Raw genomic sequence first — 14,681 nt, forward strand, 5'->3', positions numbered from 1 at the left:
AACATTCTTTGTTTGCCTTTTGTGTTTTATCTTTGGAAGAAATAAAGCTTCTTTTTCATTCTGAATCCGAAAAATAGATTCACAATGAAATCAAAACTTGGATCCATAAAGGGGTCCTTAGAGAAGCTAAGACCAGATTGTTTTACTAAACACCTGCATCCCTCCTGTCTGTGGTCCAAGCTCTGTAGGTTAATAGTTGTTAATTGTTGCATCTTTGGTCTGTACAAAAAAAACATTAAAAATCTGAAAAAATACCAGGAGATTTAAACATAAATACTTATTTTAAAAGTTTCTTTTTAGTTTGTTTTTACTGGATAGTTTTCTTCCAAAGGTTCCAAGGTGATTTCTTGAACTTTTTCACATTTTAAAACTCCTGACTAATATGAAATGGGGGGAAAAAAATGTATTTATTAAATCCTCCCTATGTCAGTTGTTTGTTAATTGATTAAGCAATTATTCAAATACTATTTAGAGGAATAATCAATGGATCATTATTGATACCTAAAACTAATAAGTTCACGGTGATTTAATTAATTTAGCATTAATCATTAAAATAATTAAAGTATTGATTTTCGTTGTGATCAGTGAGCCTAGGAGCGGCCATTTTTGCCCAAATATAGTAACCCCTCCCTCCTGCCATCTTCCAGCAGTGACGTCACGGTGCGGTAAGCCTAGCGCCATTCTCCCCGCTTTCCAAGCTAAATCAGTGGGAACTACTAGACACATCTGCAATCAACAACAATTATTGAAGATTTCCAGAGGACGTCACCATTGAAATTCACCAGAGCTATAGTGAAACTGACAATGCCCAGGTGCATGGCAGCTGGATGCTGGAATACATCGGGTAAAAGTGAAAAAAAAGAGTTATTCCACCTTTCTGATCCTGATCCTCCACGGACGGGTTGGTCGTTGGATCGCCAACTTGAAGAGGGAGGATTTGCCATCAAACTTCTGGCCAGAGAAAAAACCCGTAATATGTAGCCAACATTTGGAAGAAGAATGTTTTCAAGATGACTTGGATAATAGCGCGTTGTGACAAACACCAGATACAGCACTGGGACTTGATCAACAGCCGATACCGCACTGTGACGTCACTAACCAGTAGGTTATGCATTAGTTAAGCTGTCTTTAGACATAAGGTCTGGATTCATTATGAATATTCTATGTATACACCCAAAATTGAAAAAATATATAGAAAGGTCAGCGTATGCCAGAGTTTTAGGAGATTCTAGGACGTCGGGCATACGCTGGTTAAACTGTGGTGTGACAGGGCGCTAAAGCTTTCCGTTGGGAAGTTGGCTGAATGTTTAGGGCCAATGCTTTTCATGAAGATTGGCCTCTGCAGCTCTTTTCTTCCATTATTATCCTTTATATTAGATTTCTTATTTCAACCAAAATCATTAACCTCGTGAGACCATCCTGATCTCGCGAGCTTTCAAGGTTTCACTCGCAGATCAGTCTGGCTACTTTCCGTTAAAGAAAATTTGGAGCCGTTCACCAAACGAACGTCCAATCAGCGTTGGCTTTGAGGCGGGTTGAGGTGTGACGCAACGAGAAGCGCGACAGTTCAGTCTAAAGAACATGGCGGCTTCAGCCGATGAAACTAGCGTTAGCGTAGCTATCGAGCAAGTTTTATCGGAATTACAGAGTATTTCTTCACTGAAAGAAGAGCAAAACACTGCTCTGGAGGCTTTTCTCAGAGGAAAAGATGTTTTTGCTCTTCTCCCGACTGGTTTCGGCAAGAGTAGCCTGGCTTGTGGTTGGGTTTTTGTCGTCGCTCTGTTAGTACGTCATATGCTTCGTTGATCTGATTGGTTTATTTGGCCCGTCTATCACCAACATAGGCCAATCAGCTAACCAGTATTTTCAAGTCAAGTCAAGTCAGCTTTTATTGTCATTTTCTACATATGTACAAGACATACAAGGGAAATGAAATTACGTTTACTCTCTGCAATATACAAATATACAAGAAATATACAAGACTGACATTTAAAAACTGACATAAAGTGCGGGACATGACAGGTAACAGTGGTAAGATAAATATAAATATGAAGTATAAACATTACAATAGAAAGCAATAAAAACAGCAGCAATAGTTTGTTCCAGGCTGAGGTAGTGCAGGTAAGGTGCAGTCTCTGGTACAGTGTATGTGTGTATTTCGCCCCTTCCCAAAATTACTTCAAAGGAAGGTTTTCAGATGGATATGCGGAGCAAATGTAAGTGTATGCGGACACGCCCATTGAGGTAGTTTAAAGTCTATTTTTCATACAAAACAAAAGGAATAATTTCAAATCTGACACCTTGGGGATGCGTACTGACTATAGGTATGCTGGTCTGACGGGGTATGCTCATCTGACAGAACACCGGCGGTGTTTGGATCGTAGTGCTTCTTTCCATGCAGCAGAATCCTAAAAGAACTCCCAGTAGATCCAGCAAACGCTTCACCTCCATTCCCAGAAGCCCCAGCTCCAGTCCCACACTGCTGATGTCTTTTATCTGGTCGTTTAGATGCCTCTTCATGCTGCTGTGGCGCTGCCACCGTCCCATAGTAAAGACTGTCTCTCTCTTTTTGTGTCCCCACCAGTGGACCGAATTGTGGGCCTGGACCAGGTGGCCGGGATGAACGAAACAGCATTTGGTGCCACCTACAAAACCAAAAAGGGCATGTTCCGTACAGTGGGGCAGCTCTACAAAGAGTCGCTCACCAAGCTGATGGCAACACTGAGAAACACCAACCCCAACTTTGTCCGCTGCATCATCCCCAACCATGAGAAAAGAGTAAATCCTCTCTTTAACTTCTCCCTCCGTACTTGTTTTGTTTATGTATTCTCTTTTTTGATTCTAGTACCAAACATATTTGCTTCCACAGGCTGGAAAACTTGAGCCTCACCTCGTTCTGGACCAGCTGAGGTGTAACGGAGTCTTGGAGGGAATTCGGATCTGCAGACAGGGCTTCCCAAACCGCATCATCTTCCAAGAGTTCAGGCAGAGGTGAAAAACTTGGACCCTTTTCAACCTTTTTTTTAACCATTTAAAGATGTTTCCAACCTTAAATATTTTGTATTTTTTATTTTCAGATATGAGATTCTTACACCCAACGCGATCCCAAAGGGATTCATGGATGGAAAACAAGCCTGTGAGAGAATGGTAATGTCGTCTTGTTGCTCTGTTTGGTGATTTTTATTCATAACTTGGTTTGTCTTAACAAGCTCCTTTGTCAGATTCAAGCCCTAGAACTGGACCCCAACCTGTTCCGTATCGGTCAGAGTAAGATCTTCTTCAGAGCTGGTGTTCTGGCCCATCTGGAGGAGGAGAGAGATCTGAAGATCACCGACATCATCATTTACTTCCAGTCCGTCTGCCGTGGATACTTGGCTCGCAAGTAAGGCTTTAATCTCTGGATTTTTGCTTTAAAGTTCAAATAGAAAACAAATACTTAATAGTTTCTCATGTATAGTACAAAAGTATGGTGTAGAATGTACAAAATTAAATATATCAAGTAGGGATGCAAGATATAACCGGCCCCCTATTGGTATCGGCCTTAAAACTGAATATCGGACATCGGCCACCCCACCAATATTTAACCCGATATTTGATCAGCTTCTGAGTTTCTAAAGTCTAAAAGAAAAATAGTACTTCTTCTTCTTCCTCAAAAACTTCTTTTTTACAGACTTAAAAACTTCTAAAGACGAGGGAAAAAATATTGATCCATTCAAATATCCCAATATCTTCATATGCTGATATATTGCCATTTAAAAACACCATATCAGTCTCTTTTACTAATGAAATATTGCTATATGTCATCGTTATGCTACGAAATCCCCCGAAAATTCACCAAATTTTGCCATATTTTTATATGTTGATATATTGACGCGGTATCGATCTATTTTACTAACAAAATCTCACAAGAATTTGCAAAATATCACGAGAGTTTGTAACAGAACAATGAAATTTCACGAGATTTTGAAAGTAAAATAGATCGATACCGCGTTTTTAAACATCAATTTGATATCAGCATATGAAAATATATTTGAGTATATTATTTTCAAAGTGTCAGAAATGGATAACAAAACTGCTATTTTCAACGACTACTTATTTTTGTCCAGCTTTAACATCGGTATCGATATCGGTTATCGGCTACATGAGTTTTAAAATATCGGCATATCGGCCAAAATCCCAATATCGTGCATCCCTAATATCAAGTGAAAACATTTCCAGCATTTTGTTGTTTTTAGCGTAAATGAATTCACTAAGATAGCATCATTTACAAAGCATCAGTTAAGGCGCCCGTTCTGCATCAATACATGTCTTTGATCACGGTATCAACCTGGCTGCTGTTTACCGCCCGTACCCCCAAAAAAAAAAGAATAAGAAAAGAAAGAAGTTTTGCAGTTGCAGCAGATTGAGCGTCATGTCTGCTAGGAAGTTTGTTGGTGGTGGCCGTGAACGCAGGGAGGATCCATCACACTTACCTTCCGGCTCACCCTATGTAGCCTCGTGAGACCATCCTGATCTCGCGAGCTTTCAAGGTTTCACTCGCTAATCAGACCAGGTGAAGCTACTATGAGGAAAAGCAGAGAGAGCAGAACGTTAAAGATTGAACTAACAGATTCTGCAGAGTGGGAGAATAGAGATAGAATGAAGCAGAATGATGAAAAAGGGGTCCCTATGTCCTCCAGCAGTCTAAGCCTATAGCAGCAGAACTATAGACCATTTGATTTGTTCGCATTAACCTCTTCCCTGTCGTGTTTGTTTCTTAGAGCCTTTGCCAAGAAGCAGCAGCAGCTGAGTGCTCTGAAGGTCCTGCAGAGGAACTGTGCTGCTTACCTCAAGCTGAGACACTGGCAGTGGTGGAGGCTCTTCACCAAGGTCAGAGCCACTACAGCCAACATGTAGAACCTCTCTGAGTTGAAGAGCAGAGACTGAGTTTGTTTTGTGCTCCAGGTGAAACCGCTGCTTCAGGTCACCCGGCAAGAGGAGGAGCTGCAGGCCAAAGACGAGGAGCTGGTGAAGGTGAAGGAGAGGCAGCTCAAGGTGGAGAACGAGCTGGTGGAGATGGAAAGGAAACACCAGCAGGTAAGAACCTCTCATCAACTTCATTTAAATTAAAAAATAACAGGCTGATTCAGACAAACTGCTTCCTTTAGCTCCTTGAGGAGAAGAACATCCTAGCAGAGCAGCTCCACGCAGAGACAGAACTGTTCGCAGAGGCCGAAGAGATGAGAGTCCGACTCCTCTCTCGGAAGCAAGAGCTCGAGGAGATCCTCCACGACCTGGAATCCAGGGTGGAGGAAGAGGAGGAGAGGAACCAGAACCTGCAGAACGAGAAGAAGAAGATGCAGTCCCACATCCAGGTACTGTCCTCATTTTATTATTTCTAGCTGACATTAACCACTGTATCCCTTTTTCTTTTTTAAGCCTTTTTTTTCTGGGTCTTCCCAGGATTTGGAGGAGCAGCTAGATGAGGAGGAAGCTGCAAGACAGAAGCTGCAGCTGGATAAGGTGACGGCCGAGGCAAAGATCAAGAAGATGGAGGAGGACATCCTGCTGCTGGAAGACCAAAACTCAAAGTTCCTCAAGGTGAGGAGGCTTTCAAAAAGGAGGAGGAAGCTTTTCACACAGGAAGCAGGAAGTTCATCACTTTGATAGATCACCAGTTTGTCCATCTTATGCTACGTTCAGACTGCAAGCAGCAGAAGCAGCAGAAACACGCGTGCTGCTTCATTTTTGATCCTTTAGTTTAGTTCTGATGCGCAGCTGAAGCGTCTTTGCTGCTCTAGCTGTGCGGTGGAAAATTGGGTTTGATGCATGTTGGGCGGAGCTACTCTATCCTTACTTTGCCTGGAACAATGGCAGCTATATTTGCTGTGATCAGCGGGTAATCTCCAGCAGCAGCCTCTGGCCCGGTCGCCTCTTTGCGGTTTTCCACTACTGCTCACAGCGGCTGAAAGGCGTTTTTCACATACGTAATCTAAACTGCTGGCATCAGAATAATAAAATCGAATATATTTTGCTGTCAGGTTTTGAAATTTGAAGTTAATTTAGGCGCTAATAAACTGTTTCAGAGGAGTGATCATAGCTCTCTGCATCAGCAGCAGTGCTGTGTCTGACTCCCTGCCAGCTCCCAGATCAGCTTCTCTGATTGGTCGATGTGGTGCGTCCAGCAGCGAAAGTTAAATTTTTCCAACTCCAGCAGCTGCTGCTTCTGAAGCGCCTCAGATGCTCAGAAGCTCGTGACGAGCTGCTCCTGCTGCTCTAGATGCTGCAGGACCTTTTGCTGGGCCTTGATTCGTGTTAACCATTGACTTTGCATGTAAACCAGCTGCTTCTATTGCCTCTGCTGCTTGCAGTGTGAACGTAGCGTTACACTACTAACATTTGACAGTTGCTTTTTCTATGTCTGCTTAGGGATGGGGATCGTTAATATTTATTGATATCGATACCTTTATCGATACTTTTCTGTTATTTGGTGGAAAGACGATGCAACAAAATTTTTTTAACAGAACTGGTATTGCTTTTATTGCTTAACAAGTGAGCATAACAAAAACGTTTCTAGCCTTCATTAAACATGGCTAATGTAATAGGCCACTTCGAAATGACATAAAACTAACTAGAATACATTTTCACAATTGTTGGTTGATGTATTGTCTACTGTCACTTTTCATCATGTTTTTAGTGATTAGGAAAATATTTAACAAATAAATAATTGTATTTTATTTTAAATGTAATCTTTAATAAATGTTGGCATCAGTAGTTTAATTATATATAGAGCAATATACAACTGTATTACTCATGTTTCTCGCCAAAAACAAAATTTCCCGTTTTCTTTACGTTACACTTGAACGCATCATGATAACCTAATTGTCGTTTTACTGAGCCAATCTGAACACATCATCACGCAACACGTCTGAAACTTTATTTACTTTTCAAGCTAACTAGCTTGTATGCTGCCGATTACAACACGGATTTCACAATTACTATTTTTAACTGACCGGACAAGCTACAAAGTCTGTGTGCGCTTACCATTGGTACTCTGAGTGGATGATGAAGACGTGGTGCGGCGGCAGCAGCAGCAGGAGGAGGAGGAGTCTTTTCTGTTCAGCCATTCTCGAGTCGCGAGCAAAGTTAACTGCCAGACTTCACTTGTTTTACTTTTAATATCTGTTTGCTTACAATTTCATTCCAAAACATTGGTGGACATGCTGCAGTGATTGGATTGATTAGATTTAAATGCTGTGACGCGACTTGAGGGACACACAATTATGTTACAGGACCTCCGGGAGAAAAAAAAAAAAAACGACCAGACTCGATAGTGGTATCGATAAGCCCAAACGTTATTGATTTTCGGGTTTTGAAAAAAGTGGAACCGGGTCCTTGATGGAACCGGGTTTCGATCCCCATCCCTATGTCTGCTTCTGTCTCCTTGAACCCCAGTGGGCCTCAGCAGATGGCCGCTCACACTGAGCCTGGTTCTGCTGGAGGTTTCTTCCTGTTCAAAGGGAGTTTTTCCTCTCCACTGTCGCTACAAGCATGCTTAGTGTGAGGGATTGCTGAAGAGTCAATGAGTCGATGCAATCAGCTGGTTTTCCTTAGATAGAAAACTTTGAATCAATCTGACTGTATGATCTGGTTGAACTGGAAAGTGCCTTAGGATGACGTGTTTGGAATTGGCGCGATAGAAATAAACTGAATAATAATTTAATTAAATTTGTAATTGTCTGAAGCCACAATTTTCCTCTTAGCTTTCTGTTCAACATTGATGCCTAATGTTCAAAGTTGTGTCAGAAGACGTCTCAGCCGTGATTGCCCTGATTGAGATGGTGTGTTTTTTTTTTTTTTGTTTTTTTTTTTTTCTCCCAGGTTGGGGTCTCAACCGCATCCTCTCCCAAATACATCTCAAGTCTCCGCTAAGTGCGGAGCCCATTCCCCCCGTCCTGCTCTCCCTCCGCTGGCTGGCGTCTGGGCTCACCGGTGCACTGGTGGAGCTGGGGGTGGATGCCCGGGGGACTGCTGGCTCATTCCTGGCGGCCTCTCCGCTGGCCCCGGCCGGCCGGGGCTTTGCTGGGGCTCCTGTCTGGGGATCGGGTGCCCTTGGGGCCTCGGATCTCTGGGGCCTGGGACTGGATCCGCTTCGGGGTGGGGCTGGGTGTTGTTCGGGGATTTTCGGGGTCGGTGCCGGTGCCTTCGCTACGATGCCGGTTCCTGGGCGGTGTTTCTTTCCTATGCCGGTTCTGTGGTACCGGTTCGGGGGGGGGGGGGAGCTGCACGGCATGGTGGGGTGCGGCTCTTGGGTCCTGTTTTGGGCTCCGGTTTTTCCGCTCGCACTTCTCCTCTTGCCTATTTATTTTAATTGTAATTATTAATTAATTAATTAATTTACCTATTTATTTATGGTTTTTTTTCTCTTCCTCGGTGGGGGGGAGCGGTTGCGGGCGGGTCGGTGTCCGGTGTCCGCTGTCGCATTGTGGGGGCATTGTTTTTTTTTTTTTTTTTCTTCTTCCTTTGGGGGGTTTGGCATGTCTGTTTTCTCGGGGGGCGGGCGGGCCTGCTGGGTGGGGGTCCTGCTGGCGGCGCGCCGCTGGTGTGTGGGGGTCCGGGCGGCTCCGGCGGGGGTAGTGTTGGGGGGCCGGTCTGGGTGGGCTGGCTGCGCTGGCTGGGTATTCGGGTGGGTTTTCCCTCCTGGAGGCATGGCGGGGCTGCTCTGTTCCCGCTGATCGCGGCGGGTGGGGCTGCGGGGCGGGTGGGGGCCTGGAGTGGCTATGGCCAGCGCGTGGTGGGGGGCCGGGGCGGCGGAGCTGCTCTGGCCGCGTGTCAGGGCCTGGTGCGGGCGGCGGGGGGGGTGGCGGACGTGGCTGGGCTGCTTTGGCTTCGTCCGGTGGGGGGGGCGGCGCGGTTCGCTCCGCTCTGGCTTTGTGCTGCCCCTCGGGCTGCTGGGGGGGGGGGGGTTGCGCCGGCTGCGGTCTGCTCTTCTTGCGGTTTTGCGCCGGGCGGCTTTTCTGCTCTCGGGTTGATTCTGTGCGCGGTGTGTTTCGTTGCGCGCTGTTGCCATCGGTCTTGGTGGGGTGGGGCTGCGCTTTTGGCCGGGGGGCGTTTTGGGGGGGTCCCGCGGCGCTCGCGGCCGGTTCGCGGCGGATGCGCATGGGCCCCGGCCGGGGGCGGGGCCGCCTGAGTGTTTTCCTGGGTGGTGCGGTCGCGGTGGGTGTTGCGGCCGGTCGCCGGGGCTTGGTGCTGGGGGGCGGGGGCGTTTCGGTCGGCGCCGTGGGGGGGCTGGTGTTCGGTGCCCGGCCCTACTTCGGGGTGGCCGGCTGCCGGCGGGGCCCGCGGACTCGTCCCCGCGGCTCCCCGGGGCGCCGGCATGGCGGTGGCTGGGGGGCTTCTTCGTGGCTGTCTCTCCTCCTGCCTTGGTGGGGTCTGGTTTCCGGGGCTGGCCCCGCCTTGGTGCCTTCGCTTCTGGGGTCCCCTTGGGCGCCTGGGGCTCTGGGTCTCCCGGCGCTGGACTTAGTGCTCTGGGGGGTGTGCCTCTCCGGCTCTCCACAACCACTATTGAGCATTTTTTCTATGGTTAAAACTTTACATGCACAAGTTCACCCTCACAAACAATTACAGGTGCTAGGCTTCAGGTACTTAGAGATTCACTTCCAAACAGAAACCCCACATTCATATCTTCAGGTAACACAGAGTACATGTCAGACTTAATAATATTACGTTAGCGATAGTTTCAAGGTGTTTGCTTTATTGTATATCTCGTACCATGTTTTTTGGTTGTGCTGTTCTTTTTTTTTTTTTTTTTTTTTTTTTTTCCATCTCATTACAGGTGTTGAAGCAGACTGAAAATGTTTTGTCATTGTCTCCTTCCTATCTCCTCTTTCTTTCATCTTTTGTCCTGTTTTTTTCTTTTTCCTTCTTCTTCTTCTGTTTTTCTGCTCTACTTACATTGCAGTGTCCATATGAACTGTAAAACTCCCTGCATAATTATAATAAAGCAATTTATATACATGAAACAAGTGGAGCAGTATGGCAATTGCCATACCGCTACACTTGTGAAAGTAAAATCTGTTGGGCTCCTTTTGGCATCAAGACAATTATTCTTATTGCCACCTTGCCAGACAGGACACTGTAGAAAAAAAAAAAAAAAAAAAAAAAAAAAAAAGAAGACGTCTCAGCCCAACGGTAAAAGCTCAAAAGCGCATTTCATTTGTTCTTGGTCTCGTGCCCAACAGGAGAAAAAACTGCTGGACGACAGGATTGCTGAGATGAGCTCGCAGCTAGCGGAGGAAGAGGAGAAGGCGAAGAATCTTAGCAAAGTCAAAAACAAGCAGGAGATGATGATGGTTGATCTTGAGGGTAAGTGTCCTCTGGTTCCACTCTCGGTATTTCAACTGGTTGGATGTTTACGGTTGTGATCTTTCCACAGAGCGTCTAAAGAAGGAGGAAAAAACGCGACAGGAGCTGGAAAAGGCCAAACGCAAACTGGATGCTGAGACCACCGACCTGCAGGATCAGATCGCCGAGCTGCAGGCACAGATCGAGGAGCTGAAGATGCAGCTGGCCAAAAAGGAGGAGGAGCTACAGGCTCTGCTGGCCAGGTGGGTCAAAGCTTCTAGAATCATAAACGGGCGCCACAGCTGGAAGCTTTTTTTTTATTTAATTTTTTTTTGGTATTGAGAAGAGATAAACAGACAGGCATTGTTTTAAATATCTGGAGATCATTATGCAGCAGCGGCTGAACAAACATGGATGTGCAAGAAGACAGAAGCAGAAATACCAACAAGCAGACCCTCCAGCTGAACCAGACTGCAGCAGCTTAATCTGTCAATTATTTTTTCAATTAATCGATAAATAACTGGGTAGCCAAAGGTTCCTTAAAGTCGTAGAAGCGGCTGTTTTAACCGTTGCATTTCCGAATTCTCCCGAGTGGTGCCCGACTTTACACGAGTGAATAAAGTGAATGCGATTGGTCAATTATCAATCGTTATGGTGGAAGGTTCCCAAGCAAGTTTGGTTGTAGCTGGTTTGTCGGAAGCATCTTGCTAACCAGTTAGCAACTTAGTGCTAGTAGGTTCCCAATGGGAAATTCCATTGGGACCAAGTAGCACTAAATGGGTGACTTAGAAACGACGCTGTCAAGGAACGCTATGGACAGCGGAAACATGCAAGAGGAGGAGAGTTTAGTGTCGGAGGTCGTGGATGAGTCTCCTCCGTCATCCATTTTTTATTTAGAGGAGGAAAGCGGGGACGAAGATGTTGTGGAAGAGGACGCCAGGGCGGCAGAAGCCTGGTTTGGTGTAGAAGGCTTCCAGCCGTACATGTTTGAGCCCTTGCCTCGCAACGCTGCCAGTTCTGTTAGCTCTACGCCTGCCGAAGACACAGACGTCCATCCCCGTGAACACTGGGACGCAACTCAATGGGAAAGGAAAGGATTCTGATTTCAACCGTTGCGTATATTAGCTGCGACATATGAATCAAGATGCTATGACCGAAAACATTTGATTGACAGATGACCGTTGATATATGATTGGCCGAATTTAGGGGTTCAGGCTGACGTAGAACTAACTGGCCTGCAGAAGATAACGGGGAAAAAATGATTTTAAGTCTGGATTTCTTTTAAATAAAAAATTTTAGGGATGCACGATATTGGGATTTTGGCCGATATGCCGATATTTTAAAACTCATGTAGCCGATAGCCGATACCGATTCCGATGTTAAAGCTGGACAAAAATAAGTAGTCATTGAAAATAGCAGTTTTGTTATCCATTTCTGACACTTTGAAAAATAATATACTCAAATATATTTTCATATGCTGATTTCAAATAGATTTTTAAAAACGCTTTCAACGCTTCAAAATCTCGTGAAATTTCATCGTTCTGTTACAAACTCTCGTGATATTTAGCAAATTCTTGTAAAATTTTGTTAGTAAAATAGATCGATACCGCGTCAATATATCAACATATAAAAATATGGCAACATTTCGTGAATTTTCGGGGGATTTTGTAGCATAACGATGACATATAGTAATATTTCATTAGTAAAAGAGATTGATATGGTGTTTTTAAATGGCAATATATCAGCATATGAAGATATTGGGATATTTTAATGGATCAATATTTTTCCCTCGTCTTTAGAAGTTTTTAAGTCTGTAAAAAATAAGTTTTTGAGGAAGAAGAAGAAGTAGTATTTTTTTATTTTTTTTTTAGACTGTAGAAACTCAGAAGCTGATCAAATATCGGGTTAAATATCGGTGGGGTGGCCGATGTCCGATATTCAGTTTTAAGGCCGATACCGATAGGAGGCCGATTATATTGTGCATCGCTACAAAATTTTATACCTTTTGGGACAATATCGTCTGATAAAAAGTAGATTTATATACATGTTTAAGCCAGAATTAGGAGGATCCCAATTGGAAGGAAAAAAACAGGAATGGCTAGCGGTCGGAAATTGGGCCACCTCTGTTCCAAGCATGGGACCGGTGGCAGTGATCGTGAAGCTGCTTCCTGTTGTTAGATTCTGAAAGATGAAAGGAAGACTAGAGGGAAAAAAAGGAAGCAATCTTTACAGAGGACGACTGAGCAAAGGAGAAACGCTGGCGGTCTGGACTCAGCAGCTCCTAAGGTTTACAGAAGGTCTCATTTTTCCAGCCTGCACCAACAAACTGTTTTCCCTGACCTCAGATCACAGTCTAAATTCATGTTGCATGGCATTAGCCTCAGCGTTGCTCCTTTCAGCGTGAAGAGTGCAGCCTCACATGCTGTATCCATGGCAACAGCACCCCTGAGACTCAACAGAGTCCTCACCAGAAATAGATGTTTGAGCAACAAAACACGACTCAGGCTAAGAGCAATTAACTCTCCCGCTTAATTACTTAACGATCATGAGAGCTTGTATGTTTAATTACAGCAAACAGATGTTAACTGATGCTCATATTTTTTTTATTTAATTTTAAGAATTAGGAGCAGTCATGTGTCTGTTTTGTTCCCATCTATCTCTTGATTTTAAAGTCTGTGATTTTATTTTAGCCTCAGTGGAACCTCACTGTCAGCCTGAATAATTTGACACTTTGTGATTCTCACTTTAGTCCCAGCTGCACTCGGTCATGTCTTCATTAAACTCCATGTGCCTCGTGTTGAACTTGGCCGTGAGAACAATCGGACCGTCTTTGTTTGGAAAGCAGGGCGCCACATTTCCATGGAAGTTGTTAATCAAATCAGCCGCATTCATGTGATCCTTAAGTGAATCGTCATGCCGTTCAGTGAACAGCGGGAGGCATTTAGAAGTGAGGGATCTCGTTAAAATGATGCAGCGAGCAGGAGCTGCAGTTTGCCACACATCCAGCTGCAGACGGATCCTCGCTGCTGTTGGTCTCTGCTCAGACGGACCGAACAGCTTTCTATGGTGCCATCATGTGGCAACTTTGGGGAAAAAATGAGGTCATTGCAAATGATTTGATCTACAGATAAAAGGTTTTTTGAAAAGTATCCTCCTTCCTTCAACATTTCATCCTGCTACAACAACTAACATCAGAGAACACTTTATGGATCACATTTAATAAAACTGGAGTTGAAGAAAAACAATACTATTAGGCCTGAAATTATTCAAACTCTGGAAAGATTTAGGTTCACAGATATTTTAGTGTGCCCCATTGGGCATTTACCATGAGTCGACCTCTCACTCAAAAGTTATTATGATCGTCCAAAAGTAGAATATACTATAACTGAGATACTATATATACTAGAACTATTTTACTTTATCTTTTAATTTGAGCATTTTTTTCTTATCATTGTATTCTTTCCATCTCAAATAAAAAACAATATAAATATGTTAGTAACGCATCAAAATAAATCCAAAATGAAATCATATTATAAACCTGTATTTATAAAGCTGGAGCTGCTGTGAGTAACTCTACAATCACATTCAAACTTGAGGAACAAAATCATTCGACCAACATGTTTCTTTTGTTTCTATTTTTTTTTTTAAGAGTGCAAAGTTGAATCTAAATGAGAATCAATGGGGGGGGGGGGGGGGGGGGGTTGAGATGAGGGTGATGGCAAGGAGGCCTTCCACCCCATAGACATATATATAAGAGTAGACACTGCTTTGACTGTTGCAGAGCAATTATAGCCGCCATATGTACATATGTGTATATATTAGTGCTGTCAATCGATAACATTTTTTTAATCGCGATTAATTGCATCAATGCCTGAGTTAACTCGCGATTAATCGCATTTTAATCGCAAATTTTTTTTCTGATTGAAAATCATTTAAATACTCTCGATGACATACAAAAAATACATACAGGCTAGGTTTGTGCCACTGTTCTTTTTTTAAAATGAGAACAGGTCACAGACACTGATTTATGCCATAGAAACATATGGCAAGAAGATGGGGAGGCATGTAGCAAAAAATAACAAATATGTAGCCAAAAAAAAGGCCCTGAAAACAGGCTGATGTAAAAGACAGTCTTTACAGTTAATACAGTCTTTTGAACAAAGACAAGCATTTTACCCTACTGCTATAAAATGTGGTAGAGTTAACATTAGATGTTAATTAACCAAGATAATAATGAACAATTTTCAATCAATACATCAAAATCAATAGACCGACATCACTAGATGGAGGTAGTCTATGCTCTAGAAAGTTACTTTTCAGCCTCTTAACAAAAATGAGAACACACACACCCACCCACC

General features: G+C 43.9%; 1 protein-coding gene across 5 annotated transcripts in view; it reads left to right on the forward strand.

The window, feature by feature from the left end:
- The window catches only part of myh10 (myosin, heavy chain 10, non-muscle), a 125,027-nt gene that overhangs the window by 85,661 nt on the left and 24,685 nt on the right, over nt 1-14,681 (forward strand). For all 5 annotated transcript variants that reach the window (XM_038273494.1, XM_038273497.1, XM_038273496.1 and 2 more), the window contains 10 exons: nt 2,585-2,778; nt 2,870-2,991; nt 3,078-3,147; nt 3,222-3,382; nt 4,761-4,869; nt 4,945-5,076; nt 5,148-5,354; nt 5,443-5,580; nt 10,221-10,344; nt 10,415-10,586. In XM_038273494.1, coding sequence (XP_038129422.1) covers nt 2,585-2,778; nt 2,870-2,991; nt 3,078-3,147; nt 3,222-3,382; nt 4,761-4,869; nt 4,945-5,076; nt 5,148-5,354; nt 5,443-5,580; nt 10,221-10,344; nt 10,415-10,586 — 1,429 coding nt within the window. The remainder of the gene's footprint in view (nt 1-2,584; nt 2,779-2,869; nt 2,992-3,077; nt 3,148-3,221; nt 3,383-4,760; nt 4,870-4,944; nt 5,077-5,147; nt 5,355-5,442; nt 5,581-10,220; nt 10,345-10,414; nt 10,587-14,681) is intronic.

Source organism: Cyprinodon tularosa, unplaced genomic scaffold, assembly GCF_016077235.1.
Source record: "Cyprinodon tularosa strain WSP-4 unplaced genomic scaffold, ASM1607723v1 ctg874, whole genome shotgun sequence".
NCBI lineage: Eukaryota > Metazoa > Chordata > Actinopteri > Cyprinodontiformes > Cyprinodontidae > Cyprinodon > Cyprinodon tularosa.